At 31.4% G+C, this 27828-nt stretch overlaps 1 protein-coding gene across 1 annotated transcript in view; it reads right to left on the bottom strand.

Moving 5' to 3' along the window:
• Positions 1 to 27600, bottom strand: part of LOC134701604 (uncharacterized) — a 50896-nt gene extending 23296 nt beyond the window's left edge. Inside the window, exons 1-2 of the mRNA XM_063562746.1 lie at positions 27477 to 27600; positions 89 to 213 (exon numbers count right to left, since the gene is read on the bottom strand). Of these exons, the coding sequence (XP_063418816.1) occupies positions 89 to 213; positions 27477 to 27574 (223 nt within the window). The 5' untranslated portion in view covers positions 27575 to 27600. The remainder of the gene's footprint in view (positions 1 to 88; positions 214 to 27476) is intronic.
• Positions 27601 to 27828: the final 228 nt, after the last annotated feature.

The following is a 27828-nucleotide window of genomic DNA, read 5'->3' as shown; positions in this document are numbered from 1 at the left end:
TATTTTGATTAGTAAAGCTCTTTGGCCGGGTTGTTGTTTCTCTGACACACTTTCCATTTTCAATAATACAAAATACACGTGTACACACCTGTCATTATGAGTATATCACAGATGATCTGACCAAGGACACATGAAGCATCTAATGCGCTGAGAACGCACACAGTTATAAGAGCAATGTGGGTATGTAATAATTGGGAGACCCGTCGACGACATCTGAAAGTATATAAGAGTAGATATTTAATATACTGCATGAAGTTTCTAATTTTAATTTTGAAAAAATAAATAAACAAGAATCAATTTAAAATATCCCTTCATTCGGGGGAATGAATAAAGTAAGCAAATTATAAGGTGCAAATAATTGCATACTAGCATTAGACTAGAAGGGACACCAAGCACCACATATACAAACTGGCCACCACGACAAAGCCGCTTTCGGTGAAAGTGGCGTTTGACACTCACAAACAATTAACATAAAACTATCAGGTTTTGCTTCTATAGAAAGGTTGACTAAAAGTTCTAATTAGTTCATCCATTGTAACCATTTGCCAGTCAAATTAATTGAGGTTGTGAGTTCGAAACACGAACAATTGACAAGGATTGCTAGTTTCCTTGGCGTAGGTCGATGGTTTTCTTCGAGTGCTCCGGCTTCCTTCACCACTAATACCTACTGGCCATGGCGGCATACGATATAGAAAATAGTCCTGAAAGTTGAATTTTAGGATAAACTTAGATGAGGTTATGTAAAAATTAAGAAATTAGGAAATTAAAATTGATACTATAAGCTGGTAGAACATCAATTAAGGAAAAAGATAAGCTACAAATATTGATAGGTCATGGACCTTGTTTTTGAGATATTTGAGATTTAAAATATGGCGGGAAAAGGCTGACTCGGACTTTTATCTTATATTTGTATTGGTATTATTTGGGTCTCAATACAAAAGACAGAAAATCAAGAATCTTCTAAAATTTAGGTAAATGACCTATCATGAGCTATGAAGTCTTATATGAAAAAATAAATGGGTGTTATGGGGCACAATATTTTACATTGTATTGTATGGAAAAACACCAAGAAGTCCGAACATTTGACACGTCAAATGTCAAAACCTCACCTAAGTACATCCTTATGTATATTGACCTCTTGTACACTGTTCTGTCTGAGGATAATAAAACTTTGAATCTTGAATCCCTTAACACCAACAGTCAGTTATTCAATCACTATGAATGGTCCGTTGTTACATTTAGAGTCAGATTGTGCAGTCAGCTCTGTGCTACTTCGGAGTATGTCGTCCCTTTGTCGTCGACTTTTTAAAGGTAGAAACTTGTACTTTGCTGGACAAAAGTCAAAAGCAATGGTCATGTAAATCAAAAGTAGCACTTGTATTGTACTACATTGAATATGCATTTCATCTTCACAAAGTTCTTAAAAATAAATGCAATAATAAAAATAAATTACATCGGTAAATACTTGATAAGAGTAACGTATACTTGTCAAAAAAGTGTTTTATTTACTTTTTTTGGCCAAGTCTTTAAATTTACAACTTTCAATCATGATTTAAATGTATAGGGAACGGAATATTTTGTAATTTCTAAGATCATGTCGAAGTTGCTTGTCCAGATTTCAGTACAATTATTAGTTTAAAAGTACGGTCAAATGCACTTTGAAGAAGGCTAATGATCCCTGGTTGATTTGGTTTGAGTATAAACATACATTTTTTGTCAGACACGTGCGTCACAGGAAATATACTACTATACAATTCAATATACATTAATGAAAGAAAGTCATGTCCGCTTAAGATATGGACATTTTTCTTATAAATAATGGGCGGTAATATCTTTAAATAACACTTCAAACACATTAACGACACCACTAACTGTCCCCTTTCCAAAAATAAAATAGATCATGTTCGTCACAAGCTTGCAATTTTTTCTCAAAATATTTTTCTTCTTCTAAATTTAAATCGTACTCTTATTTTACTGCAAAACCATGTCATTAACAGCTTTTGGAAATTTAAAATTTGTAAAAATATATTCCTAAAATTTTAATATAATTTATGAATGAAATAATTAAGAGTGTATTAAAAGAATTGGGCGTAGTAGCGGATATACATTATGCAACATCTCGCAAGTTATAAATTAAAGACAATACATATTTTTACAGTTCATTTCGTGTTGAGATTTTAAATTAAGAAAAAGTGTCTAGGCGGAATTCGCTGTAAAACAAGATTGCGAAAAACAGGAAATTTAAATCTCGAATTCACAGCTATGTTGACATCTATTGGGCATGGGTATTATTATCTTACTGAATCATATCAAATAATTATAATAATATCAATTGTCGCAGGATATCTTATTGTTTTAGTTTCGCTGGTTCATTATAAAAGTACACGCTTTTGAACATATTAATTAGGGTGATATTATTATAATGTTCTATTTTCTGTCCATCATGTAAAGGTGTCGTGCCTATTGCACGGCTGTTTTCCATTGCAACGAGAATTCGGTCATTCATCTCGACAAAGTTAAAAAAGTACTAAACATGCTTGGTATGTTTTTATTTTATTTGTTCAACCTTTTTTCTTTACTAAACAAAGATGTTTTGGAAATTTTATTGAACTTCAGTGACTTAGTAAATATGCAACGTGCAGAGGAACAAGTAGATGGTCAAAACAGGACACAACATAACTCCAATGTTAATTTCATAGAATCAGTCTAGCAGACTCACATCACGTGACTCACACCGTCATTATACAATTCCATTTATTTGTTTTTCAAACCCGGATAACAATTTGAAAGCAAAACATTGAATTAGACTTAGACTTGCCTAGTAAGCAAATGGCGGGTGTGGGATTTTAAATTTGCTAGCTCTTTTCACAGTTTTTCTCTTGTTTACCTTTTGTTTTATCTAATTATGCAAAAACATAAACAAATAAATAAATAACATGTTACGGAGTCAATATTTTGTAGTTTTACCTTCAAATCAATTGAATATTTGGTGAAATTTGGTTTACTCCTTTTAACGTTCAAAGTAAACAACATTATGATTAACTGTACAAAAATACCATAAAATTTGAAATTATGCAATGCAACTTTGTACAGCATATGGTCAAGGATACCTGTATAGATGAAATGGGATGAAAAATTAGTAGACACAATAAAATTACAGATGCGATTAAAATTCAAACAACGTTTGTGTAAAGAAATAAACATACCTTTGCAATTAAATAATTAATATTATGTAACAAATGACAGAAAATAATTATAGTGAGTCCAACAATAAAAATCATGTTAGTACCTACGGTAACAGTTACTGCAGCTCAAAATTATATTTTCTATAATTTGACGTGACAGTTTGTTTTCAATGCTAGAAAAAATATTTAAAAATGACCGTAACGAGTATTAAAATAGGACGATGTGGCATGATTGCCAATGAGATAACTTCCCGGCGTAGAATTCATCAACAATAGTAGGTCATCTTTCGGTGTTTTTAACAATAAGCACAAACTAATAGTGCATAGCACGCTATGATAGGCTCAGCTTTGACAAATATTATTTGAAGTGACGTGCTATAATTTTATTAGTCTCTTTTCGAAAAAAATCTTGAAAATCGGGAAGTTACCAGATCTTGAAGACTTCATAATTGATGATAACAGAAAGTGTGTTTAACGCATTATCACATAACTATAACATGGAAGCTGGTTAGTGACAGGATGCAGAGTTTGATGTATTAAGTCATTTTAACGACTTTGCTAACCTGTTATAACGATAACTACGTTATTACAACGAGTTGAGTAAGCAAAGTTTTTTTAACGGGTTAGTCGAGTCTGGACAACTTAAAAATAACACTACACCCTGACACTAACTAGGTGACACAAAATGTTTTAACACGTTACATCATATTCGTAATGTGCTTGTCTAAGGTAGCAGCCTGTGGTTTAATATTCACCGTCTTCTTTAATGTTCATGCAGCCTGTGGTTCAGTATTCACCGCCTTATTTGTTTGTTCATGCAGCCTGTGGTTCAGTATTCACCGTCTTCTTTAATGTTCATGCAGCCTGTGGTTTAGTATTCACCGTCTTCTTTAATGTTCATGCAGCCTGTGGTTTAGTATTCACCGTCTTCTTTAATGTTCATGCAGCCTGTGGTTTAGTATTCACCGTCTTCTTTAATGTTCATGCAGCCTGTGGTTCAGTATTCACCGTCTTCTTTAATGTTCATGCAGCCTGTGGTTTAGTATTCACCGTCTTCTTTAATGTTCATGCAGCCTGTGGTTCAGTATTCACCGTCTTCTTTGTTTGTTCATGTTTATAGTATCAATCTGGCTATTGCTATACTCTTTTGACTTGATTTACATTTTGTCATTTCGGGACATTTGATATAAAGAAGAAGATTTGGTATGATTGCCAATGAGACAACTCTCCACAAGAGACTACACGACACAGCAATTAACAAATAAAGGTCACCGTACGACCTTCAACAATGAGCGAAGCCCATACCGCATAGTCAGCTATAAAAGGCCCCGCAATAACAAATGTAAAACAATTCAAACGAGAAAACTATCGGCCTAATGAACGACCACTACTGAATCACAAGCTCCTGACTTGGGACAGGCATATACATGTCATTAGCATGATCTAATCTCCCCCTCACCTGGAACAGTGGTGTAACAGTACAACGTAAGAACGATCTATAACAATCAGTTGGAAAAGGCAGAACTCACTAATTGAATGCAAATAGAAATACATCTAACAAGAACGTTGCCAGGTACATGTACTTGTATATCTCAACGACAAAAAGACACTAAGTACTGATCTGAGAGTACTTGCAGTTACTGACAGCCTGTTCAAAGTCACTAACAACTAATAAAAAAATATGTATGGCTAAATACTTGTAGTTTATTCTACGGCTAGAAGTTTGCTCATTGTATAATGAAAGTCTGGAAAGAGTTAACAGAGTAGAGATTAATTGACAAACAGTGCAAAAAAATGAAACATAAAGAAAGACAGGCAAACAACAAATAAACAATGGAGAATGATAGGGTGCTAAAAAATAAAAAGGAGAGAATAATGAGTATATATACATTAACAAAAATAAGGGAAATGGCTTATAAATTTGAAGAATGAGTAGCAGAATTGAAGGACCCCCTCCCTGGTTCTTTAACATTTGGGCATATGTATCCTTATGTTCATCTCCGTCCCTTGCTATTCTGTGGATAGATATACATGTATTTGTCGTGTTAAAATAAAAACTAGTCTTTAACCAATCAATTTTACCACATCAACCTATTGCCATATAAGGAAAATATGAGGTTCTCTTTAAGACGATTCGTGATCATTGATCTCTTGATGTTTTATACATTATACATTAACCTATAAACGCACAGATGATTACATACGTGAGATGAATTTAGGAGAAAGTTTCATGGCCTATATTTTATATCTGACAGCAAAATGGGCACTTTTCTGTCAATAATTGAATAAACATGCGCAACATGTGACATTTACATTAAAATTCTCAATCTCCAGACAATAGCATTTTGCATATTTATATACTTAAGATTCGTTCTGGGTTTTCAAGAAAATAACCTCGTGCTTTGTCTTAAGGAGAATTCTTTCCTCATTCCTTATGTATATGTAAGAGTCTAGCTAATTAGCCTATAATTAGATTTTTATAGTTATTAATGACCTAAATTTTGTACTTGAGGACACTAGAATGTTTTCGACTGGGTTCATTCACTTGACATTTGCAAAGGAAAATGAGAAGAACTATTGCATTTGCATGACATTTAATACATAAGCATCATGCACTTTTTTTTTGCATCTAGTACATATATCTTGTTATCTATTAAAAAGCGGTCATGGTATGTGGATTAGTGCACACAAATTATCGGTCATACATAAATATAACAAAAAAAGTCCGTCATTCCTTCGAAAATAAAACATACAAGATAAAATTTAGCACATATGTGTTCATAAAACAAGGAATTAACGGAATATATTAAGACTCAAGCCTTTTGTCAACCAATAAATGCATCGAATCAACCCTTAAGTAACTAGAATACTCAAATGTAATTCCGATGATTACATGATTAAGGATCACGAGGTAAATCATCATTTCAACGTTTTCATCTATAGTACTGTATTACAGTAGATTTCCCCTATAACTTGGACATTGAGTGTATGTGTTATATGTGATTACTGCCACTTTCAGGGACCTTGGTTTTATCATGGCAGCTGGATTTTAAAAGTGGAGTCCTTAGATTGATTTTGAAATCTTGTTTTGAAATGGACGATAAATGGTCGCTTTAACAGGACGGGTTATCCATAACCTTGGAATTGATTATTGAAAAAGAAAACATAAATGCTCCATGAAAAACCACAGGGATAAATACAACAGTTATTTGTTATGCATCAAATAAAATAAAGATATGAGAATATCAAATTGAATGATATTTTGATTTATTATACAAACACATCCCAGGATATTGTGCAAACAAAGCTTAAGGCAACTCGTCAATCTTGCACTTGCTATATATGCTGTTGTTGTTTATTTAAAGTCAGATCAAAATAAACAAATGATTTCAAGACGTACTTCGTTTGATATAAGTTATATTTTGTTTTAATCAAAATAACTACATGTAACAGATAATTATAAACAAGGTGTAAATGAACTACTGAAAGGTCAAGGTCAAAACAGAGTTCGTCTGCTCAGTACTTTGTCATTATATGTGTAAAACGTCATTAATTTTGTTTTCATTTTTATTTCTTGATTGATGCGTGTTTGTACTTCTAACAGTTGCATGTTATAACACCACTACAGAATGACTCATGCTATATTTTTTTCGATTCTTGGTGTGTGGAGGTATGCAACTATGACAGTCGAGACACCCATGAAGTTGATGGCAATATCTAACTCAAAGGTCAGGGTCATGTAAGGTCAAAATGCAATTTTCAAGACAAGCTGGTATAATGCAAAAACTTTCAATGCAACGAAGGAAAAACTAAATAAAGGATTCGACCGCGCTTAATATCTACATACTATACCTTAAGTATTGCACTGTAAGGCATAGGTTGTAAGCTCAGTTCATATAATTAAGGGTTTGGATAGGGATTCTTAGTTCTTTAAGGACTATTCCTAAACTTTTTATACAAAATTTCTGTCTTTTTTTCTGTTTTACCTCTAGTCTCTATTTGTCATATTTTAGCACAGCATTAACCTTTATGCTTTACAATATTTATTTAAGGACCATTATTATATTTCTATTTTCATGTCTCTGTTCTTTATAATTTGTAGCCTTTTTCCTGCAAAATTAGCCCATACTCTGATATACTTATTCGAGTCTGTCACGGAATGGTCGATTTGTACTCAAGTTCTCCTCGATGTGTTTATAATTGAAATTGATTGGGGTACGCTTTATAAACGTATTGAAAAAAAAATATTAAGAAAGATATATTTGAATACGGAATAATTGATGGTATTTGATTCAGTTTTTTGAAAGCGCGATTGTAAAAAAGCTTTTGTTTCTTTGAGCTCATTAACTTTGACACATGCAGTTTACGTTTAAAAATCAAAGCATTTTTATTTTTCCGGAAAATATCTTTAGTCTTATATATAAAGACAAAAATAATAAATAACGAATCACAAGGTCAAGGGTAAATATCAAATTAGGTCAATACAAGGAGAACTTAACCATAAATTGCCATTTATTACATATCTCATTGTTACGATTTAGCTTCTTCCGCCTTGTTCTGTTTCTTGTAAACGTTTTATTTTCATGTATTACACAACAGACCATTTTCATGACAACACTTTACGGTTAAAAGTTGAAGGTTAACACTACTGACAAACAAGTGCATTCCGATATATGACCTAATGCTCAACTTGCTGATGAAAATTGTCATAGGGATACATTCTGGGTTTGTTTATCAACCATGGCTGTATGCAAATAAAACATTTAATTTAAAAACATAGCACTGTCCAAATGTAAAGTACTCAGTACTTACAAAAAAGGTCAATTTACAAACAAAAATTGGAATTCTATTTAAAACAGGGTTTGCATCTTTGAAATCAGTCTTAAACATAGTATAACTAATACCAAACGTGTTGTACATGTTTTTTTACAAAAAGAAACAACCTTCTTTTCTTGAAATCTTTGGCAATGTTATTCAACGTAGATTAGTATTGTGTGTCTCGTTTCTTTATTTGTCTATTTTTATAGTGTTTTGTTTCGACCTAAGGAATCAAGCATTCAAACGAATGTTCACACTTTATTCTTATGTTGTGCTGTACGACTGAAAATGTTAAAGCGCCAACATTTCTATTTACTTGTCTCAAGCTAGAAAACTATGATTGAGTGGTTGCCTTAATTTCGTATCTGCTAATCGATTCATATTTGTTTGTCGTTTATTGTATTGTACGTTAATCAGAACGTTGAATTTTCGGATTAAATGGTTAATATTTTGTCATTGCAGGGCATTTTAAAGCTTACTCTACTCTATGAGTTTGCTTATCGTTGAAGGCTGTACGGTTGCTAGCATCTTTTTCTGAGTCTCTGGTGAATAATTGTCTCATTGGCAATCATACCGTATCTCGTTTTCTTAAAACTTGCAATATTGTGTCTTTAATTGATTTTTTTAATGACAGGGAACTAATATACTAGAAAATTTATTCAAATTGGAAAAAAATTCTATGTTAAAGTGTAAATCATTTATCCAATATATATAGTTGTAAGGAAATTCAATTTATTACTCTGACTATATCTTCGTGGGAGAGACATTATATCAAAATTAAGAACTCACCTTCAAGGTTATTAAACAGAATGGCATATATTCAAACAATAAATCTTCTGTAATTAATATTAGGTTGAACGTTTGTATATTAAGTCAATGAATAGTTAGGGGTTTTTGTTTTACATTTAACTTTTCAGTTATGACTAAACTTTGCTAGTCTGAAACGCCAACACAAAGGCGATGCATTTCTCTGTGACTGAGTTTGTAAGCTACTTTGTTTTGACCCCTCCTCCCTTAAAAACTGAACGGTACATGTACATGTCCTTGTTTTTAGATTCGGATTTTGTTTAGGTCTCTTTATTATTTGATTATGCATATCAAAAACAGACAATTGAAAATTGAACGAAAAATTAAAAAAGAAAAATGGGTTTTGGTAAAGATTAAAAAAAAACCAAGGGAAATTTGGGATTTTTTCTTATTTCTTTGACCTCAATAATAATGGTAAAATTAAATCGGAATTATTAACTAATTTATAGATTTGGAATATTACAACGTGTAACATCTTAAATATATCAAACTTCAATAAATGATAATTCTTTATTAAATAATGGAATGACACCAATGTGTTCTATGAACCCTATGTCATAAAAATACATTCTTGTATTTAAGAAAATCATTACCAAGCATTGAAACTACTTAAAATCTATATAATCTGTAGGAGTAAAACGCATTGTAAAATCAATCACCCCCATTCGTTTCTATAGTCAAGCAACTATAGAAGATGACCAAAAATAAAAGGAGATTGGGTTATCAGTTATGAAGACAGCAACCTTACAACGCAAAACACCAAGACATACAAATATTAATGATATTCAAGCGGTGTCTAGTGTTAATACATGTAGATACAAGCTTCCCATAAATCGTCATATCTTACAAAAGAGGTGAAAACATTCTGCTATCAAAATTCTTTCAAGGTTTGACGTCAAACCAAATTCTAACATGACAGAAGACAAAGACAACCACTGTTAAGGTTCCTGATTTCAGACAGAAACATAAACAAATTGCATGATGGTATTTTCCCTATAGTTCTCCAAAGTTAGTATGTCTGGAAGCTAACAAACAATTTGAAACAAAACACAGAATCTGCTGAACTTATCAATGGGAGTAAATGATATTGTGGAAGTTTCTCAGGTTATTCATAATATATATATCATGTGACTGCATCTAACATTAAGTTGTAGGACCTTTATAATTATAGATAATTTATCTGATCTGTTACAATTGTATCTACATGCCTTATATATAGCATGCACTGTGTTACGACGCTAGATTAAAACTGACGCGGAATGGTAACACCCGGCCACCGAAAGCTCTATTTGTAAGCGCATAGGTGCTGTTGAGTAGTTAAGCGCGTCGGGCAAAGTACAATGCGATTTGGTGCCACGATATCTCAGGAGCACGAGTTCGAATCCCGACAAGGGAACAATAAAAAAAATTGCGTTCAGATCTAACATTGTTGGGATGATGTTTAGACAAATTATATTGGTACATTTAGAAAATAATGTTTGAAGCTCTTTTTATTTCCTGATATATCTTTACTGCATGTACATGTAAGCACGCAGCAAGGCATGCACAAGGTTAAAAATGTTAATGGAAACAGGTAGCTGTTCATCAATCATACATGTATATTTGTTTATATTTTGATAATAAACAAACTTGACAGTCGAGCTTGTTCTTATTAGAAATCGGTACGACATGGTACAAAGAACATAGTTTACACATGTACCACTGTTCCTTTTGGAAAGATGTGAAATCGTCAGAAAACATGCAAAGGGCGACCATTCAGATTAAGAAAATAACTTTACCACAATAAGGTTGGGACAGTGTATTTCACAGCCTGGACAGTTTCCGTAAAAAAAACCTTCCTGGTGCGCTTTTTAAAATCAACTGAACGAAATATCAAATAAAAAATAGTATAATTTTTTTAATTAAATTTCCTCAATATTTTTCATTTTTTCGAATTGAACAAAAAGTTCATGTAATACATGCATTGTTTTTATGGTATTTTCCGCACTAAATAATACTGTGGAAATACACAGTGATTTTCTTCTTAGTCAACAAATGAATAAATATCTGCAAAGTTGTTATTTTACTAATCACAATTTCAATCGAAAACGTCTATATTTTTACCTAGTAATGGATAAGGTATAATTCTATTTAGAAGGTGTCCTATCTGAATCAGTTGAACATACTGTTTATTCTGTGCCAATAACTTCAGGGATAAGGGCAGTAATATTCTTATGATTTATTTATAAAGCAGGACTCTTGTAATTTTTACCGTAAATCAGACAATCACAATTTGATTATATTTTGACCTTTGGCAACATTTCATTATATGTTCAAACATCAAATCTAATTACAATGGATAATTGTCATCAATTATATTTTTGATTTTGAGATTTTAAGCTATCACCCATCACTATAAAGAAAGAAGCTTATTTTTAAAGTTTTAATTTGGACGGAAGCGTATAAGCGCCACACAACTTTATTTATTTCGCAAATATTTGCGACCTTTGCGTTGAAACGCAAAGGTTTATGTTATATCTCAAATGTTTGCGTTTAACGGAAAGGTTTGCCTTATTTTGCAAATGTTCCCTTTATATTTCAAAGATTTGAGTTACAACGCAAACATAATAAGAAATTCAAAAAAGAGTTTTGTGGCACTAATACGTATATACGCTTCCGTGAACTGAACAATGCTTGATAAAAAAAGACAGCGAAATCCGTACAATGTCAAGACGATATGATTTTTTGGTGATATTTTTAAAAGTCCTTGAAATATTTTTTTTCTGAATTTGATATAAAATTCCAAGTAGAAGTTCATTCAACCCTCCAATATTCACATTGCCACTAAGCCAAATAATTAAGCCGGTGAAATTTCATCCTGTAACCTCCAAAATCACCATAAAATATATCAATGCATTCAACATTTTTATGTAACAATAACCATAATTATATAAACCATTTGGTAGATATTAATAAGTACCATTTAATTGCCGCATATATATCGAGGCATGTGACCTTTTTATGATCGAAGATAAATGATAATATATATATATATATATGTCGCATGCATTCATGTGTTGATGGATATTTACGTAGGCGTTAAATCTAAATTGTAATTTATTAGCAAAATCAATTTCATGCTTCCAATCCCTTTGATTATCCAAAATATTTACATATTTTGAATTAATGTGTCATTGACATCATGACCCCATTGCCTGGTATGGTTTTGAGTACAAAAACTGCATGCATAAACTTTGATTAATTTTTAATTAACTATGCAATATCTCTTGAAGGTAAAAGATGCCCTTGTAAATTTCGAAGAAGAGCAGGCTAATGCCGTTACAAGGCAGCACTCGCATCCGTAAAGTGGAAAGGGATTGATATAGTATAAGTTGTAACAACTTGTTTCCCAATCCACTATAGCTATATAATTATATTATTTATGTTTAAAACTAATCAATTATTACTGGTTAAAATTTACGAGGGCCAAATTACAGTTTTAACCAACAACGTCTTTGATGCTCATTATTTCACACGTTTCTACTACCAATCATTCATGCACAGTAATAATTAAATCTGAAAAACTATTTATGTTTGACCTTGCACCTATTAGATTGATGGCACTTTCATTCAGACTGGACATATATTACAAATTTGACAAATGAATATAAAATTAGATTGTATTTAAAATGTGTTTAAGACTTTGATTGACATGAAAAATTAGTCATTCTTTACAATTTGCTTCGTGTGTATATTTCTCAACATTCATTTGGACAATGAACCCTAATTTTCGTATTCGCGCTTGACCCTTGTATACTGGATAGGTTAAATGGTTTAATAACCTAGATGACTCAAAAATGCTATGGAAAAATACCATTATGTACACATTTTTTTTTATTAAAGATCTCTAGTCATGATTCTATATATAAATAAAATTGAGAATAGAAATGGGGAATGTGTCAAAGAGACAACAACCCGACCATAAAAAAAACCAACAGCAGATCACGAACTGGTCTTCAATGTAGCGGAAAAACTCCCGCACCTGGAGGCGTCCTTCAGCTTGCCCCTAAACAAATATATACTAGTTCAGTGATAATGAACACCATACTAATTTCCAATTGTTCACAAGAAATTAAAATTAAAATAATACAAGACTAACAAAGGCCAGAAGCTCCTGACTTGGGAATGGCGCAAAAATGCGTCGGGGTTAACCATGTTTATGAGATTTCAACCCTCCCCTTATAACTCTAGCAAATGTAGAAATATAAGCATATACTGTGGATTCAATAATATTCGTTGTATACCAATTTTCGTGGATTTCGTTGGTACAGGAGAACCACGAATTCAAATGTTCAACGAATAACAAGTTTTCTAAAGCAATGAGTGTAGACTTTGCCAAAACCACGAAATTAAATATCCACGAATATGTAAATTTTCCTTAAACCACGAAAATTGGTACCCACGAAAATAAATGAATCCACAGTATGCAGATAAAACGAGATGTAGATAAAAAAAAACTTAAAAGTTTGCACTTATATTTAACGTCTAAATATATAACGAAACGTTGACAGTTGGCTTTCATATAAACATTAAACTGTGATTGTGTGATATACAGTACATACGCAAGGGTCCTGCTATATAAATAAAACATTGAAATATTACTTATGTTATCTCTTCAATTATACGTTTCAATGCCGAATTGTCAACGCGTATATTTTACTATATTTAGGAAATAACTGAATTGTATTTTAAGCTCCGAGGGCATCAATTGGTGATTTCATGATCGCAAATTAAGTTTACTGGCGACGCGTTTGCGGAGACAGTAAACGGATATTTGCGACCATCAAATCACTAATTGATGCCGTCGGAGCTTAAAATACAATATTGTTATCTCCATTCTAATGAAACTGACAGAAAACGATGTCAAATCACACCCCACTACTATTCAGGCTTCAGTATCATTCCATATACAAACATTTCTTCTGGGCTCTAAAGTTAGTATTATACTTGTCCAGTCACACTTGAGTTATGGATTACCCGAAACCAACTTGATTCGCATAGATCTAATACGGAAATAACTAACTTTTGATTTATAACAAACTGTCAATGCCCATGTAAAACAAGCAGAGGACAAGGAATGGACAAACTATAATTGTTAAAACAATTGCATACATGTTAAAACAAAATGTGATTGTATAAGAATGCGCATACATGCATGATCAAATGCACACTGTCTGCTTATATTCATTTGTATGCAGTATCGAAACTGTAAGAGTGCAAATGTGATTGATTTGATGAAATCCTAGTAGGTGGATTGATGCAAAATACAAAGTAAACAACATAGTTTTGCATATGTACTTTCTATTTTCATATTTGTATCTGTCATCTCTGATAATTAGAATCTGAATGCGGGTCCTTCATTCTTTATTTATGATTTTTTATGAAACAAATGAAGATTGGTTATGATTACAAATGAGACAACTCTCCACAAGAGAACAAATGACACAAAAATCAACTGCAACATATCATCATACGGCCTTCAACAATGGACAAAGCTCACATCAAAAAGCTATAAAATCCCCCAAAATCACAAATGTAAAACAATACAAGCGAAAAAACAAACAGCCTAATTAATGTACAAAAAACACCTATTATTCTTTCTGTTATCACCCTATTGTTGTCTTTTCCTAATTTATTTTTGCTTATTTTCTCTGTTCTTTTTGTTTATTCTATAATCTGCACCTTTTGCTGTTTATTTTTTATTGTGTGAACCCCCACCAGACCCTCTGGTATGCCTCGAACGTTAAGAGGCATATATATACATTGTATACTGTCGTTCGTTGACGCACATGTGATAAGTAACTTGTATATATATATATGTCATGTACTTTAAATATCGGTCAATGTTAGGGTAATCGATGTGCCGAGAAAAACAAGAACAGTAGTAAATTACCTTCAGATTTATATACAATGTATTAGGCCAATAAAAGAAATCCATTAAAATATGTATGTTTTTACTATCTTTCGTTCAATGTCTATAAAAAAATATGAATATTATATTCTTTTTGGTCTGAATTTCAAAAATGTGCATATCTTTTAAACATTTGATTATTATCATGTCCAGTAAGTCTCAAGAATTATAATGCATTTTTAGGAACGTGTATAATAAAACCAAGTTTAATCAGGGAGAGAGAAAAAAAGAACAATTTGTATACGAATTTCACTGTTTATAATTGTCATTTTTCTATTTTTTATCAACGTCCATTTTGGATATATTTTTTGTTTATCCATTTAGCGTTTAAATGCTCAACCCATATCATAACAGTTGATATGGTGTTATCGGTCTAGTTGAGCTTGTGCAAAGGCCTGCATCAATGACTATATCATTCCTAGCTGATGACGCCAAAACTTTCAGTTTTAAAACACGAAGAGTAGACAATGCGTCAATGCTGCTAGCAAATTTTTCATCTTCATTTTTTAGAGGGGGGAATAATATTCTTTTTTTGAGATGTACTAGTATATACTAGTAAAGATAGCATTCCTGTACCTCATATCGGACCCTCCGCACCGGACTATATATATCTGTATATATATCTGTGAATATTGGCATAATATCGGGACTAATGTACATGTGTTGATAAAGAATAATAAAAATCATTGTATTAAAACAACTTTTTGATGAAAAAGTTTAGTAGAGCTGTCAGTTCATGTCGAATTCTGAAATAAACTTTATAAAGTACACACAAAACTAACATGCATTGTTTTACCTTGTAATGAATACATGTACATGCATTTACAGATTAAATGATAACAATACGACACCGACTCACTGCGAACAGCACGTTCCCAAGGTACCACACCAACTCATTTGAACAGTACCGTGTAGCGGGTTATTTTCGCGGGTAGTACATTTTCGCTTATTTTCGCTGATAGAACAAAATCGCTAAAATAATTCCGCCAATTTAAAAGTATACATGCAAAGGTACTGATAAAAGTTTTAAATCCGCCAAAATAATAACCGCTAAAATATTTCGTATACCTTATTCATTGAAAATCACGAAATTTAACACCCGCGAAAATAATCCGCTTTACGGTAGCCTACTTTTTTTGTAGTAATCTGGTAATAAAGAAAAACTTTCCAACTTGAAGTTGTTTTTCTCTGAGAGATATCCAATCACATGTAGTCTGTGTAGAAATACGATAGGTTGATTGATTGATTGACTGCTGTTTAACGCCGTATCAGTGTTAATTTTGACTTAATTTGTATAACTGATTGATATGGTTGTAATAGTATTTGAACGATTTTGGGATTAGGAGGATGCTATCATCCCCGATTTACTTTCCTGTCTCAGGGTAAGCATAGTAAAATGGTTGAGTAAAAATTCTTTTTAGCAGTCAAAAAGACTGGATCATATGAGAGGAAGGGAATGACCATATAAACTTAAAAAATGGAGAGAGTGCTCACTCAGACAAAGACAAATAACCCTCTTGAAACTGGTTGCTCCTCCAACGTATATATGTTGTGTAACAATGGTCAAAATATGGTAAACACAAGCTATCATTTGTTAGTCTTTTACAGCGTTTTTCAACTTATCAAAACCCGACAAAATAACCATGTGTTTGTGATGTATTGTGTTGAGGGGTTCAATTGCGTGTATGAATATTAGGAGAACTAGGGTAAACGTCAGACCAATGCCAAAAATAACCAAAAGACATTTAGAGGACATCATACAAGCTTAAGTTTTCAAGTCAACATCTCTTGTATTAGATTCATATGATCACGTATGACTTTTGTGACGTGAAACATTTTGCATGCAACAGCTATAATTTTCTTTTGTTATTATAACATTATCTTAGTTTCTTGAACGAACAAGGAAACTTCATTATCATTTAATTAATTGCATGTTCATTTTCCTTTCATCTGAAATTGTTATTACTTGCAAATCTTTTTGAAAAAGTTTAAATATAAAATTGAATAATTAATTATAGCTAATACATGACATGTTGTGTAAAATTTTAGATAGAAATGTATGTTAAGTGGTCACCAGAGTCGAAATGTGGATCTTTTTATTCAACGCATGTCAAATTGTATCACCTGAAAATACTATAATGTATGACATGCGGTAGATGTCATGTGATCGAAAAAAAGGGCTGTTTGGGGTGTAATTTTGTCATTGGAACAACATAAAAAGATCATTATATTGAATAACTTTGGTTAACTAATAGATATAGGAAGATGTGGTGTGAGTGCCAATGAGACAATTCTCCTTCCAAATAACAATTTAAAAAGTAAACGATTATAGGTTAAAGTACGGCCTTCAACACGGAGCCTTCAACACGGAGCCTAAACATGTTTAATTCCAACCACATTGAAATATTGTAATCTGGAGTACTAGTACTCCTGCAACAGTAAAATACAAGATGGGCACTAGTGATTGTGTGGGGTGTATAACAATACAGTCGGGTCAGAATAGGGACATTAATAAAAACTTAAACCTCGTGTAGGTAGAGGTCTACGTTCAGTATATCTTACAAAAATGTCGAAACAACTCTATGATTGGTAATCTGTTTCGAATTCAATTTCATATTTTTGAAACTTTCAAATGTGTCTGACATACATCACCCCCATTATCTCTCTCATTGAAGAACCTTAAGTTTTGTATTAATATTGATTTAAAGTTAATTTTAATTATGAAATATATGCCACTAAACAGTAGGATAACAATCAATAAATCTTCTGTTATTCATATTCTATTTGTCTTTCCAGTTTTTGTTTGCGATGTTGGGTACAGTTTTATAAATGTACATACGCGATTATAATGGATTCTTATCATAAAGGCACGAAATACGAACGGATTTTAAATTATCGCAGAAACACACCCGTCATATCGCGAGTCCGTGAATGAATTAAAGTACATAACTATTTGTAAGCCTCATTTTAGTATTGGTATTGTCATCTGATAAAGTCATGCCGATTATAAGATGCACAGTTTTCTCTGCTTTCAAAATCTTTCTGTTTGAACTCGTCGACCTGGAACTTATCAATTATTGGTACTATTAATTATTTTGAAAACAAAAGGGCCTGGAATGGAGTATTTTTTAATCAACAGCATTGTCCTTTATTAGTTATAAATAAAGTTGAATTCTTTGATTCGCTGTTTTAAGTCATGCCGGCTAACAAATTGAAAACAGTACCTATACGCCTTATTTTAAGTATTAGTATTTTCATCCTAGAAAGTCATACTGATTAAAACACTACAAAAGGGAACACTGTGACAATGATTGAATATAGACGTGTCAACCCTGTGATTATGACCCGTGTTTATAGCAAAATCCTAAATACACCGTTTGGTGGTGCGCCGGTCAGATGTGGAACATACAGATAAGGTAATAGGTAGCCAGGTGAATATACTATTGGTATCGGTATCGAATCCGACCCGGAACTTGTTAATTATTGGCATAATTAATTATGTGGAAAACAAAAGGGTCTGGAGTGATGTAATTTATACTCTACACCATAGTCCTATCTTGGCTATTATAACGTTGAATTCTTTGATTTGTCGTTTTTACCCCATGACGGCTGACAAATTGGACCTCGTTATTTTAATACTATAGATGTTCAAAATATATTCGTAAGATTGTTTATTGGTTGCTTAAAGTTCAGTGGCAAACATAGCATGCTTGCATGTTCAAAACGAGAACATATCAATAAGAAATGTATATAGATACGTTTGTTTTTCGATTTTTTTTTTTTTTACTCGTTAAACTCTTTTTCATTTTTGGCCATGGCGTTGTCGGTTTGTTTTCGATTTGTGAGTTTTACTGTCCCTCTGGAATCGTTCGTCCCTCTTTTACACTTCGCTCTCTAATTTTAGGACAGAGTATCGTAGTCAAAACTAATAGCACGACGGGTGCCACATATGAAGCAGGATCCGCTTACAAGTCCGAAGCATCTGATCATACCCCCCGGTTTTGATAGGGTTCACTGTTGATCAGTCTTAAGTTTTCTATGTTGTGTTTTGTATAGAATAAAGTGTTGTTTGCCCTTGGTCGCTCTTTGTACTTTGCCATGGCATTGTAAAGACGTTTTCGACCTATGAGTTTGATAATTATGACTTTTGGTATCTGTCGCCTCTTTTTTTATTAGAATGTGTTCCATGTAGGTTTTAATAACTAATGGACATGCAATACATTTATAGAAAATAAAATTTCGATAGGCATTTAAGAAGTCCCCATACAGCTACTTATAGGTCGAAAAGCGAAATTTTAGTTAACTTGCCATCGTAAGGTTACGTATATATAGTATTTTCTACTTATCACCCCATCTTAAGCTTTTCAAACGTTTTTCGCACGATAGGTAATACAAAGTTATGCTAGGATACTATTCTAAATTATATATTTGTTTAACTGGTATAGAAATTCACACACTATATATTACATAATGCATATGTACTGACATACATTTGTAGGACATAGGTAATTACGTACAATGTCTGACTATTTATTTCACGATTTAACCTGCATTTTAGTGATGTTTTTTACGATTTAGTTTGTTTATTACATACATGTAAGCATGTTGACACAGTTTAACTTTATTTATATTGCACATAAACTTGCAAATCAAATACACAACAAAGGAGGGTGCATATGGGTCCTTATTTGATTTAAAAATGAAGTAAATATTTAAGTTAAAATAATAAATAGGTACATGTATGTACAAAGTAGGGTCTTTAAATTTTGTCATCTAGTTTATACATATGTTTTTTATAAATGTGAAATAATTTATGATCGAATGCATGTTAAAATAACGTCTCCTTATTTTTTATGCTAGTATTTTTTTATCACATATAATAGTGCTAGTAGCTTTTTTCTTAACTAAGTTCATCAATTGCTTGGATGAGGAACTACCAATTCCGATATGTCCAGCTTGCCAAAAATTTTCTGGCAAGTAAAAATGTTCAAAGTGAAATGTAAACTTCAAACTGAAAATTAGTTCAGTCAAATATTTGTATATTCAATTAAGTAAATATAAAAAAAAGAAAATGTGGTATGATTGCAAATGAGACAACTCTCAACAAAAGACCAAATGACACATACATCAACAGCTATAGCCTAGGTCACCGGACAGACTTCAACAATGAGCAAAGACCATATCGCATTGTCATCTATAAAAGTCCCTGGAATCAAAGATGTAAAAAAAGCAAACGAGTTAATTAACGGCTTAATTAATGTACAAAAAATGAACGAAACCAAACATGTAACACAGCGACAAAGTACAACCACTGAACTACATGCTCCTGACTTGGGACAGGCATTTACAAAATGCCGCGGGGTTAAACATTTTAGCGTGATCCCAACATCTTCTCCCGAAACTTGGAAGACTATAACCAAATCATTGGTTCAATATTTTTGTAATTGGACACTAAAATAGTCATGGTTTGTTCGGAAGGTCAAAAGTTGCAGCCTTCGGAAAAGTGAAGATGTTGCAATTAAGCCTTGCAACTCGAAAATGTGAATTAATTTAAATTACTCATTATTATAATTCATAAATTCGTATATATTGTTATAAATAAAGTGCGTAGTTTAAAATAAAATAAAATATCATAAAACAATAAACAACACAATCTACAGTTCGTATAGTCTACTGTAAAGCGTTATTTTGTTTCCATCGACGATTATTTAATTGCAATATGGATATGACGATAGGTGTGCCTTTCAAAAGCAGGATATTCATACATGACTAAGTCAACGAACGGAACTCGTGAACTTCGGAATCGATAAAAGTTCAGGTGGTTCTCGGCTGACTACTACACTTTGTTCATAGTTTGAGTGAAGAGTAATGACAAGCTAATAAGGTGGTACCCAACACTTTGACTAAAATTAATTTGGCTCGTTTAATTTTCTTAAAATTCTTACAAAATACTTACTTTGACCCATTGACAAAAATATAAAATTTTTAGAAAATTTGAACCAACCGTTTTATCAGAAAAATTACACTGGTTATATAGCAGTTTGACAAAAACTAATTTTGATCATTGAGAAGCTAAATATTCCCTTACGACACAACGTAATTAAAACGTTTAGCTGATTTTACAGAGTTATCTCCCTGTAGTGTTAGGTACCACCTTAAAAGTCCGGAGAGCCCAACAATTTGCTTCGGAAGTTGGATAAAATATATAAAACTCATTCAATATTGATTTCACATTATTATTGTTCTACATGTATATAACGGCTACATCTTTTTTTAATTCTGATTTTCTTAAATACTAAATTGCTCCATTAGGATTCTAATCTTTTTTGTGGTCAGTGTACTTGAAAAAAATCATTCAAGAAATATGTTTTTTGCGCACTGAAATCAATATCATAGTTAGTTTTACAAGGTACTACTAGGAGTGTTCATGGACTGTAAGCATTTTAAAAAATAAAAATAAAATCATGAATCCATACACACCACATATATTATGGTATACAATTAAGCAGGTTCAGCTGACGACATACATTTACGATCATGTAGTTAGATAGAATGTAAAGTAATGAATGAAAATTAAATTGTAATTGAAGAGACTAAAAAGAGCCACCTCGAAAGCAACAATGAGCGTGTTATGTTAACTTTGCTTGATAGAAATGCAATCTTAGTTATACTACAACCCTTTTTGAATAAACGTAAAGACATTATTAATAATATCAGTATTTTGTTATTATTTATCTGCGCACCCTTAAAATGACAGCCAAGAACTATTAAAAATGCTGTAAAACGTTATGGCGTATTTCGATTATATCTTTATTTTATTTTTTTGATTATGCGGTAAAAGTTAACAATTTCATCTATGGAATGACATACATGCATGTGCTCCCGTAAATATTAACATTGGGGTATCCGTTTATTATATAATAAAACATTTATTGACTCTTGCCAAGAGTGACACTCAAAACACGTACTAGCTAATTATGCGTTGCTTTGCTTACCGATACCACTTGCTTTTTCTTTGGAGTTTAGATTTCCTATGCTCGTCAAACTTGGTCACAAGACTTGTATCACCAAAAATGTTCTTTTCCATGTCTGCCAGACTCTTCGTACTCGGACTATAGACCATTTTCTTTTTTCCATTTCTAATTTCTTTTGCGGTACCCATTTTTGAGAACGCGCACTATAGAAATTTTGAAGTAAAGGGGTGATGTTTAATTACCTTTTGACTTTATATATAACGATTGAACAATACTTCAATAAATTAAACTTAATCCTGTTTATTTAATATAAGTAAATATCTATTAAATTTATTGCACTTGAAGCTTTCCGGTTCGAATTAAGGTGAATACAAATTCTTTGTCGTTAAAAATGGAATTGATTTTACGTAAAATTAATCCAATAATTTTAACCAGAATGGTTTTATATGCAAGTTAAATTCTCCTTAAAAGTGCTTTCTTGGTCAAAAATAATAAAAACAGCACTATGAGATAAGACTAACCACATACACGTGATACAACAGAAATCTGTTACGGAATACCTTTTATTTTGTAGTTAATTTGTAAGTGTTTTCTTGGTTTGAAAAAAAGAAAATGGCAAAGGAAGATGTTTGTAATAATTATTGAATCCCCTTAGTCTTTCAAATTATATGCTGGTCAATGTAGATGAGACAATGTATACTATATGAGACTAGATTACAATAGCGTTTTTTTGCGAAATTTTGCGAAATTAAACTAAATGACCAGTTTTAACACCAGTGAGCCCCTTTTTTCGTCGACTCTTCCAATGTTTAAAGTATGTTTGGTAGTGTTTCACCATTGGGATATAAACATTTAAAATGTTAAGTCACTGTACATAATACCTACATATTTGTGTTCAACTAGTTTGTTCTGGTTTTCTAACTCTTTGCAAGTAGAATAATATCATATATCATGTCAAACATCTTACCTCATACATACGATAGCTTTTATTCATGCGTATTCATAAAAAAAATAATTAAAAAAATATCTGATCGATACACATGTTTATGATTTTATAATACATTATATAATTTGATTTATTTTTTAAGCAGCACGTGTTAAGCTTAGACGAGTTACACTGGTTGTGTTGCATTCAGGGGGATGTACTTGAATATAAATCTAAACAATCATCGAAAATGTCATTTGTTTATCAATTTAAATGGAAAGTTAAATAAAAGTCGAGAATTAAGTGCCATATAGGTATCAAAATATTGACAAAGGAGAAGCACACCTGTCAGATATATTTATGTCCATTGTCTACGAAATAAAGATACAGAACACGATTTAATGAATCCAAGGTTAACTCTTTAAGTTATTATATAAATTTTATAATGTTTTTCAATTCGGTAAATTTAATAATAAAACAAGATTGTCAACTCATTTGTATATCATAAATACAAATACGAAATTGGCATGGGAATGATTACATTTCGCACATGATACATACATTGCAGACAGAACACAATTATTTGTCTTCATTTTCAAAATATAGTATGTAAGATTTGTCATGCAATTTCGATTTCATGTCAAGTCACTTTTCTTCACAATTTGGAGTTCATTTAACAAATGTTTAAGGAATGACTGTAGCGGATTATTTAACAGTGTGCACCATATTTTTTATGTTATTTTGAATAGACAGAAAAAATATTCCAGTCATTTCTTATAATTTTACTCTAAATTCCATTTTAAACCTTAGATAACCATGAAAAAACGTTGATGACATCGCGGTCACATAACTTAATTATGACTATGGGCTAATAACAAAATAATGTTAGCCAGTCAAAATACCCTGCCACGTCCGTTAATTATGATACCATATTTGCTTTGTTGGTGAAAAGTAAGCTCTTTGTATGAGGAAGATTCCTTTCAATGAAGCAAAATGCCCCAATGTGATAAGTTACTCTGTCGCAAATTTTTTTTTTACAGTTTAATATATTATCATCCTGAACGTCCATGAACTAGTTTTCACTGGACATCTGCCAAAAATTTATTCAAACAAAATTTACCAACCAATGTCACAAAAAAAAAAAATCATTCGGAAGAAAATCAAAGTTCGCTTTTAGCAAATCCCCAATATTCACGAACCAGTTGTCGCTGGACATTCGACAAACACAAACATCAAATCAATTTTGAAAACATGTTTCGAAAGAAATGCAGTAAGTTTTTAATAAAATGAATAATGTCTGTACCTGGTGTCAATCATATATTAATTATATACAATCATAACATTTGCAATCAAAATTGTATAAACAGCAGACCATCATTTATTTTTTGGTTACACTAAATCAAATTTTGATTTTATTAATATTTATTTAAATATATAAATTATTACATGTAATTAATCATTCAAACTTTAAGTATTTTTTTTTCTTATTTTACTACGTTTCTCACTGACTCTGTAATTGAAACAAGTCGAATTTTAAACAAGTGGTTTAGACTGTTTTCGTGGATTCTTTGTGATGTTTTCGTAAAATAGTTTTAGAATATATGGTATGAGTGCCAATGAGACAATTTTTCATCAAAGTTTGCTGCAATTTTTCTATTAAAATAGAGCACTTCATCTTCATATTTTACTGTATAAGTCTAAATGATTATTTTTATTTAATATAGGATTTCGCTATATTTTTCTATAAATGAACTTTATCTTTTTCTCAATAAAAAAATGAAATAAAAAATTGGGGTCACCGTTTATTTACGCTCACGATCTGCCTTCGAAAGAAGCATACATTTTTGTTAAAATTCTTTTTTTTTAATGTTGAACTAATAGGAGAAATAGCGGTAATATCGAAATAAAAGAAGAAGTTCAACTCAATTACAGAAATAGCTTAAATTTTAGAATTATTTAGTTTATGTACAGCTTATTCGAAAACAACTATAAAAAGATAGTTCACCGATGAGTTAAAAAAAATATTTCAATTTTTAAAATACAAAAAAAATGGCATTTTTGCACCAAAGGGAGCTAATATAGAGCTTTTTCAATTTTATCGACATTTTAAGAGTCACCTGGAGTCAACACGTAATGGTTTTTTGGAATGATTAAGCATTACTTTGGATTTTTTGTGTTATTTAAATTTGCTGTTACAAAATATTATAAATTATTATAAATTAAGGAATGTATCTCCCTCATGCAAAGCTCTGATTCCTTTCACGGATTTGGCTATACTTTTTGGACCTTTTGGATTATAGCTCTTCCTAATAAGGATTTGTTTGTGTTATTAAAATTTGCTGTTACAAAATATTATAAATTATTATAAATTAAGGAATGTATCTCCCTCATTCAAAGCTCTGATTCCTTTCACGGATTTGGCAAGCCTTTTTGGACCTTTTGGATTATAGCTCTTCATCTTTTATATAAGCTTGGGATTTCAAAAAGTTTGGCCACGAGCATCACTGAAGAGACATGTATTGTCGAAATGCGCATCTGGTGCAAGAAAATTGGCATAGTTACTTTTATTAGACTCTTGGTGTTTGAAGAAAAGCCAAGATAAAGATAGCATACTTTTGTTTTGCGATGTTTTGTGATATTATTTCTAAGAAAAAAATTGAATTAAAGTCCGTACGTTCATTTAAGTTGTCACTTAATTTGCTTAAATACTCAGAGACTATCATTCAATGTTGCTAGTGCAATGAATTTGCTCACGATCATCGTTGTCTTAGAAATTATATTTCTTTATAGTAAAATATGTAATACCGAATAAATTATGAAATTCGAGTGTATTTGTTTATAATTAAAATCTCTTTCAGAGGATTAACACCATTAAGCCGCAGATTCTTTATGCCCTAAACATATTGTATTGAAATTAGAAACAATTGCATCTTGTTATATGTGAAGAAAAAAAAGCAGACATTACGTTAAAAAATTACGAAATCGTTTTCGTGGTCGATATGTTTTTGTAATAAAATATTATAAATTTAAGGGAAACCGTTATTACTTTGCTATACAAAACTTTGATACGACAGTCTCCGTCAACACGGTAAAGCGATTGTTGTAAAACGAAGTCAATTATTTTAAAATTTGATTATTTTTAAAGAGAAATTCATCATCATACTTTACTTAACAATTCGTTTCTTTGACTTTTTGGAATTTTGGATCCTCAATGCTTTTAATCTTTGTACTTGTTTGGCTTTATAAAATATATTGATATGAGCGCCACTGATGAGTCTTTATGTAGAGGAAACGCGTGTCTGGCGTACTAAATTATAATCCTGGTACCTTTGATAACTATGTGACTTTTAACACTAAAAGAGAAACTGGGATTTAGGTAGCATACTTTTGTATTGCGATATTTTGTGATATCATTTCTAATCAGAAAATTGGATTAGGAACGAACTAATACGATAATGTGATCACGTATAAGTTGCTTAAATATATAAATAAACTAGCAATCAATGTTGCTAGTGAAATTAATCTACTCAACATCTTGTTTGTCTTTGTGAGATTACATTTTTTATAGTAAAATATGTAATACCAAATAAAATATCATATTCGAATTTCCACAATATAAGCATTTAGAAAAAAATTGAAATGATGAAAAAACATAAAAAAAAAATAGCTTGAGTTTATCGTTGAAATAATATTCATTGTACTAGTATTCAATCATTTTTGATATATATATATGCGTATAACAGTTCAAATTCAGTTATCAAACATATTGTTAAAATTAAAAAAACAACAAAAAAAAACAACTTTTCAGGGTATTCACACCACCAAGCCGCAGGTTCTCTATACCCTAAACATTTTCTATTGAAATTACAAAAAAAACCCCATAAATTATTGCATGTTGTTTTGTGTGAAGAAAAAAGTAAGCAGACAATACGTTTAAAAATGACAAAATTCTTACTATTTTCGTGATCGATACGCTTTGGTAATAAGATATAATAAATTTGCGGGAAATCGTTATTACTTTGCTATACAATATTCTAATATGGCAGCCTCCGTCAACAGAGTAATGCGGTGATGTTGTAAAACGAAGTCAATTTCCTTGATTTCCCCAGTATTCTGAAATGTTCCTATTGTTATAAAGAACTTCTTCCTCATATTTTACTTAACTTTGCATTACATTGACTTTTAATACCAAAAAGAACAATCAGGATCTAGGGGCATACTTTTGTTTCGGGATGTTTAGTGAATTTTTTTCTAAGAAGAAATTTAACTATTAAAAAGTTGAATTAAAGTATTTAAAGCACTTAGTAATATGTTAAATTGATCAGGTATAAGATGCTTAAACATTCCGATAAACTGCAATGTTGCTAATGAAATGAATATGCACACGCTCTTGGTTGTACATGTATTTGAGAATACATTTTGTTTTTTAAATTTAAACTTTCTAAGGCAGAATAAAATTTTGAACTCTAATTTTTACAAACAATATAATTACGTATACAAATTTTGAATTAAAAAATACCCATACCAAGAGTCTTCCGTTGAAAATAGTATTGATAGTATTATTATTCATTTAAAAAAAAATATAATTACGTGTTTCAGTTTCAATTTAGATTTAAAACATTTTGTTCGAATTTAAAAACTCTTTCAGAGTTTTTTTTACCACCAATCTGTATGTTCTTAAACCTTTTCCTTTTGAAATGTACATGTGAAACTAACAATTTTGAATATACGGAATATGCATTTTCCCAAAAAAATACACTAATACCATAACAATGTTCGTAAACTAAATGTATGTGACTGTGTTAAATATCGACTACCTTTTACTTTTCTTCCGTTTAATTTTTTCATCCACAGGTTTCTCCGTTAACTGAGTGGATAATCCGTTTTCACTTTTTTCGCCTGTCATGTTTGACATTAACTTACTAAATGAATAGGAGATGGACCACAAGACCGAATTATATTTAAGTACCCATTGTTTCCAAATGGAACAGTATTTAAAGGCCCGTAAATTTTACTACTGTATTATCCAGAAGCGCTTCCAACATTTTACAGTTTTTAGAATTGCATCCTGTTCAAATAAAATTTGATTTTATTGTTATGAAATACGATATACTTATAACCCAATAAAATAATATAATATGATGTACTGTAGTCTAATTATATACTATA

This window comes from Mytilus trossulus, unplaced genomic scaffold (genome assembly GCF_036588685.1).
Source record: "Mytilus trossulus isolate FHL-02 unplaced genomic scaffold, PNRI_Mtr1.1.1.hap1 h1tg000247l__unscaffolded, whole genome shotgun sequence".
In the NCBI taxonomy this organism is placed as follows: domain Eukaryota; kingdom Metazoa; phylum Mollusca; class Bivalvia; order Mytilida; family Mytilidae; genus Mytilus; species Mytilus trossulus.
This window is presented reverse-complemented; position numbering and strand designations above follow the sequence as displayed.